At 35.7% G+C, this 6,786-nt stretch overlaps 1 protein-coding gene across 1 annotated transcript; it reads right to left on the reverse strand.

Moving 5' to 3' along the window:
• Positions 1-485: 485 nt before the first annotated feature.
• Positions 486-2,249, reverse strand: bsx (brain specific homeobox). Its single transcript, XM_087807573.1, has 3 exons — positions 2,006-2,249; positions 1,357-1,547; positions 486-843 (listed from the first exon to the last, which is right to left on the reverse strand). The coding sequence occupies exons 1-3, from the start codon at positions 2,247-2,249 to the stop codon at positions 595-597; spliced, it is 684 nt and encodes a 227-aa protein (XP_087663699.1). The 3' UTR covers positions 486-594.
• Between the last annotated feature and the right edge of the window lie 4,537 nt (positions 2,250-6,786).

A 6,786-nucleotide genomic window follows, 5' to 3' on the forward strand; every position in this document is an offset into this window, starting at 1 on the left:
ATATGATTGTAAAATATATTTGAAGGTAATGAAGAAAAAAAGAAACTTAAATTGAAATAAAAAACATGTAAACGATCTTATTAAATAATTGCAGGGCACGCTTGTATATGTGAAAGACGAAATAATGAGATAAATAGAAGTTATTTAAAAATAATTTACAAATAGTTTATTGTACTTATTATGGAAAACCTGCGCAATGATTGAATAATAATAAAAAACAAACATACATGTCTTCTTCAAATGCTTTATTATTGATAGATTGTATTTATAAGTTCCTTATTTATATATTTATGTACATTTATTTACACGCAAAAAATGCTTAAAATGACAATTGGTGAACAAAAATTGCATTTTTCTTTTTACATCGATGACAAGTTAAAAAGTGCTGAAATAGCGAAAATAATAAAAAAAAAACAATCAATTATACTATTGAGTTGCAGTATTAATTTAATGTTCATATACGCGTCAAAAAGTTGCAACTTAAAAAAATAAGAAAATATATAAATAACGATATTAAATTCAGGTGGATGTTAGTAACAGTATTTTTTCAAAAACGCCGCCAGTATTTACAGGTTTTTTTTCAAGTCCCGCCGACTATCGTAGATGTCCCGCCGGCGAGCACGCGTCCTCCTCGATGTCCACGTCGTCGTCGTTCTCGTCCAGCAGGAAAGAGTCCGCCTCGTCCAGGCCCAGCTTCAGGTCCTCCGCCGCGCTCTTGTCCTGCTCGCTCTCGCTGCAGGGACCCGAGCCGCGGTCCGGTTCCCCCGGCGTCTTACGGTCGTCCTGCGCTTTCCGGAGCTGCTTCTTGTGCTTCATGCGCCGGTTCTGGAACCAGGTTTTCACCTGAAAGAAGCAGGAGATTTTAGAAATGACACAAAAATATTGGACAAATTATTTATCAATAAAATCCAAAAATATACTACTATATATACTAAGTATTGAACGAGCGAATTTTTATTTTTATTACACCACAAAGTTTGAAGTTTGTCAATTAAATAATTTAATTTAAATTTTAGTTTCGATATTATTGTGTTTTTAAATTGCGACAAATAATGATAAAAAAGCGTTTTTCCAATTAAAAAAAAACGAAATTAGGAAACAAATAACGAATCTATAAAATTTAAAATTCAATTGATACGTTTTGAGGAAATTATAAAACTATAATAATGCATTTTTAATCGATAATATACTGTTTAGGGGCGATATATTGTCAGAAAAGTCGGGTTATTTTGTCGAAAAACACTATTCATTTATCTTCAGGTAACTAAAAATATTTTAGCTCAACATATACTTAAAAATACACGTTAATAAAATTAATATATATATATATAAAAAGTAAAAATAGTGTGTTTTTACCTGTGTTTCGGACAGGCTGAGCGCCGTGGCCAGCTCCACTCTCTCGGGCGTGGACAGGTACCGTTGGACCTCGAACCTTTTCTCCAGGCCGGACAGTTGCGAGTCGGAGAAGACGGTTCGGGCTTTTCGGCGGCGACAGTGTTTCCCCGGTAACTCCGCGTGATGCTGGAATAAAGCTGGCATTTGCATCCCTGCACCGAGAGGAAATAACAAAAAAAAAGGTCACACTTAGGCCTTAAATAAACAATAATAGTCATTTTAAGAGGTCATTTAAATAAAGAAAATAACACGTTTATTTCGATCCCAGAATTTACTGAAGTCGTTTATTAAATAAACATTGCATTTTAAAATAAATAAAAAAATCGAATAAAGGGAATAAAAAAATATATTTACACTGACGTATTTTACGAAATTAGAAAAATGAATCACTATATATATATATATATATATATAATATAAAAAAAGGTTTCCTATTTAATAAAGATATTGATATTAAATACCATATTTTAGTCTATTCATATATTTATATTTTAGTATAACAAAATTCAGATAATTATTGCTTTAAATAAAACCGTTATTTTTGCTCATAACAATTTTTATTTTACCCCAAATTAATAATAATAATACGGACTCGAACCCGTGACCTCACCTGACGTGAACAGGTACTGGTGATGCTCCGGCTTGTGCAGCGGGTGGTGCGGATGCGTGGCCAGGATCGGCGTGGGCATCAGCGGGTATCCGTACTCCAGGAGGGGCATCCGGGAGGCCAGGGATCCGCAGAAGGGGTTCGGGATCACATCCCGGAGAGGCTTGGGTTTGTGCAGTAAAATATCCTCGATGAAGAAGGACGTGGATCGTTGCGTGGGCGCCGCGGAAGAATAATTCAGACTCATTTTTTATTTCCTAAAGTCTCTCTTTTTGTCTATTTTGGTCTGGATCTGACGAAAGACCCCGCGCGAGCGTGTGTTCAGCAGAGACGGAGACCCCCGAACAGACTTTTATATCCGTGGGTGGGCAGATTTGGAACAAGTGTCCATTGAGACAAAGTAGCGGATTGGGGAAATTGATTTGCTCATCAGCCAATTAGATCTTCGAAGGGGCGGGAGGGAAGGAGCGCGAGGATGCTCGTCTGTGATTGGTCGAGAGAGCGACGGAAGGTCTGGAGGAGATGGACGAGGGCAGGTCGGTGAACAACACCTGAGACACAACCTCAGGACCGGAGACGCGGCGAGAAGACGTGTCGCTGTTTTAGAGTCGAAACAGTATTTTATTAAATGATTAAAAAAAACAACAATAATTAATATAATGTACTAGCGACTTCCATTTCGTTCGTTTTTGCCATTTTCTGCTCGAAATAAATGTCAAAAAATGGACAATTTATTTTAATAGCATTGAATGGTGATGAAAATAATTATTTTTTACTTGATATTCAATTTTCCTTTGGTTGTTCTCGATTTGCAGAAATTACTTAATATATTCAAATATGATCGCGACATTCAATTCTTTTTTAAATGTAAACGTGTAGAACCAGACCTAAAATGGCAGGATTTGAATACAACTTTATTACTTTATTATTTTTTTAAATGACAAAATCTTAATCGGACGCTATGTTAATCACTATTATCCGTTTTTCTAAATTATTTAATAAAATGTTTTCTTAAAGAACAATAGAAAACAACAAGATAATAATCATTAAAAAGGAAAATCGTGTGATATTATTTAAAAAATAAATAAATCATAAAGTAAGAAACTCCAACTAGAATTATGTTTAAGAAAAAAACAATTTCAGGGCAAAACATTTGCCCAAGCTAACAAATAAATCGTGACGGTATAGATCATAATTTTATGTTAAAAAGGTGGTTTTATTATAGATATTGGACTTTTCGTTCACCTTTTCGTTGTTATAATATGACTTTTTTAAGGGCCATAATCTTTGAATAAAAACGTAATAACAAATCATAAATAGTCGAAACACGTGATTGTATTAGTTGTTTTCTTGTGCATCAAGTTTAATCATATTTTAATGTTTAAACGTTTACAAACAAAATTGGTGGCGGCTCGTAAGACCCACCCACCCCTGTTTCTAATTGGACGGTTTTCCACGTGCTAGGACCGATCAGCCAATCAGAGATTAACTAGACAGGTAATACCCGAGAAACAGAATTTAGGGTTCCTGCAGTTTCGTTATTTATGTATTTATAATAAATAATAAATAAACATCACAGATACAATATTGTCTTGTACTTACAGCTGAATCAAGCTATGGAAACAACAGTTTTATTCCACGACTGTAAATTACCGCGCGAATCTACGTCCGTCAACATCTCTTGATGCTACACACCTGCAAGCTAGCAGTGACGTTAGCATGGATTCTGGACACACCTGGTCTGTCCACGGAGGGTCAGAGGAAGACTGGTCTTCACCTGCGGCCCAAGACACCTGTCAAGATGACAACCAAGGTGAGTGACTCTTAGAAAGAAACTTTAAAAGTTTCCACATCTTGTTATTCAGTGTGTAAATGGGGAATGCTAAGCAGCGTTAGCATGTTTACATTATGATAAAGTCTGACGACATGACGTCATAAATTCCCTTAAAAGACACAATGTGTTATTTTAAGAATTAATATTGAAACCACTGGGAGTTATTATAACTGTACGTCAACCACTGTTCGGTTAATAATCTTTTCTTGCTTCTGGGAAGAGGCTGCAGAGCATCATCAGGTGGCTCTTGTACTTATGTGACGTCACACAACTGATCCGAGTACAGCGTGTAGAAAATAAAATATAACTTTTATTGTCGTTGATCACACAACATAGGATTTGTGGTGTCAGTACAGAATAAAATAATAAGCTAAAAAAGAACAACAGAATGGAGCAGCGTCTAATTTTATATTGACTATTGTATTTAAATATCACTTTCTTACACATTTATGGACTTTTTTCCCTTTTCTTTCTTTGTTTTTTTTGTGTGAATTGTGTGAATATATATATATATATATATATATATATATATATATATATATATATATTGCCCCCTTGACATAATTTAAGTGAATATTGAGATCACGTTTATTTATTCTAATGACTATCAAATGAAAGTTTTTCTGAATATTTATTATATTTGTGTTTATTTTGTTATTGATCTTTTTATTTTATTGCTTTTGGCGTGAGATCCCCTCTTAATAGTCACAGGAAGTTGAATTGTCCGCCCTTCACGTAGAGATAAACAATGTTCCTGTTCTATAGAAAACTAGGGACGTGAGAAACTATCCATTCTCTTACAATACTTATAATCGCAATACTTTTTTTTTCACGGTACTGTGTTGATATTGACATTTCTCTGTCTTTATTATTTTGTTTTCAAATCAAATTTTATGCAAAGTTATGTTGTGTATAAAATAAAAAGAACTCTCAAATTTAAAATTAACATGTTAATATTCACGGCGAAAAGTGAAACCTTTGGTTTTTCCAAAATAATCCTCATTTATTTCAATGTAGTCCTTAAACAGTATGTACTATAATATATATATATATATATTAGTGAGTGTGAGAAATTATAGATAGAACATTATATATCAAAATCTTTTGTTTTCCACAATAATGTATCGATATTCAACAGCACTGTATCGATCTTTCTTTATTTTGTTATTCTATTTTGTTATTTTGTTTCTATCATAGTTATTTTAAGGTTTATATTAAAACAATAAATGTGTATAATATACAATTTTTTAAAATATACAATCATTTTTATGTTGAAACTGAACTTGCGGTCGCTAGATGGCAGCAAACAATACGTCCTCCGCAGCTAGAGGAACAATAAAATCCCGGGGGTGACTGAGGACGAGAGGATACAGTGACTCCAGCAGCTTTTAAAGCTGATTTTTGTACATATTTTGGTTTCAAAAACAAATGAAAGCAGTTACGACTTCGTCAAGACTCATGTGGTCTGTAAATTCTGCAACACCAGAGTCAAGTACTCGACAATACTACACATACATCCGAACATATCGTATATTGTTGCCCTGTATCGTGATACGTATCGGCAGATTCATGCCAACACGCACTTTTATTTGTTACTTCTTTTGTTCATTGTATAGTTGGCCGTCTTATTTTCTCCCCTCCTCTGCTAATATGACCCGATCACCGGGACTCACACCTCATCAGCAAACTTTTTTCTCCACCACATCGGTGTTAATGACTTGGAGAAGTTCCGTCAGGGAATCCGAAAGCGTGGCTAGGTGTCACTGGAGGAAAAGGCTGCCGCAGGTCTGTCCGCTAATTCAGCCTCAAATTGCTGGTAATTGTGGGTATTAAAATCCGGGAGAGTCCAAGCGTTTGCTCCGGTGGCCGTTTGCGGCAAAAAAAAAAAAGTGTCTGCTTGTAATTTGTTGATCTGGTGTTGTCATCACATTTCCAATCAGGCCTCCTAATGCGAAAGTGACGTTAATGTAGTCAGAATTCACGCTGCAATGCTATTAGGCAATTAAGGCGGATGTTAGAGTGGAGGCGGTAAAATCCTGGAGCTGCTCAGGATTTCCATCTCGTACCGAGCAGAACAAATGAATTAGTGGAGCCGCCGCCGCCGCCGCCGCCGAGGCTACGTCCGAAGACGAAGATTTTAATTAATAAGTCGGAGCTGAACACTCGTCTTGGAGAATAAAAAAAAAAAAAAAGCACCATTTGTCACAGTTGTGTGGTTGAAGCGACTGTTTTCACTGTACCGTCGGAGTGGAAACCGTGGCGGCAGATGGAGGTTTTTTTTTTTTTTTCTTCCGCACGTCAATCCCTATTACGGAGCACACCGGGATAACAAGTCGCTTTTAGGTGGAACTTAGAAAGTAAATGAAACAAATGGTGATGAAATCGCCTTTTACGCCACCGCCTTAAGCGGCTTTGTGGCCATTTCATTAAGGACATTTGGAGTCGGCGGGCTCTGAAGTGGTGCGTTTGGATTAGAGGTGTGTAGTACGACGCTGATCAATACTGGAGAGCAGGGCAGGAGAGACGACTTAAGCTGTGGGAGGAAGAAAATACAGCATTTTGAGCGTCAGATTTTAAGATAGCTGGAGATCAATGAATAGTGAGACATGTTGTTCTACGCAATAATACGTATTGTGTTCTTACAATATAGTCGTTAAACAGTATATAGTATAATACATATGAGAGGGATCTCCAAAGAAAGAAGTCAAATAAAATATTAACATAAAATAACACTGATTTACACTTTTTTTTTTCACAATACTGTATCAATGTAACTTTTGGCTTTTATATAATGTATTTTATCATAGCACTTGTATTGTTTATGTTTTAATAAAGTGTGTGTACAATAAGAGTTGTTAAAATTTCCAATCTGTAAAATCCCGGTGATAGCTGAGGACAAGAGGATGCATTGGACTCCAGCTGCTTTTGAAAGCTGGTGTTTGGACATATT

Source organism: Callionymus lyra, chromosome 14 (genome assembly GCF_982586985.1).
Source record: "Callionymus lyra chromosome 14, fCalLyr1.hap1.1, whole genome shotgun sequence".
NCBI lineage: Eukaryota > Metazoa > Chordata > Actinopteri > Syngnathiformes > Callionymidae > Callionymus > Callionymus lyra.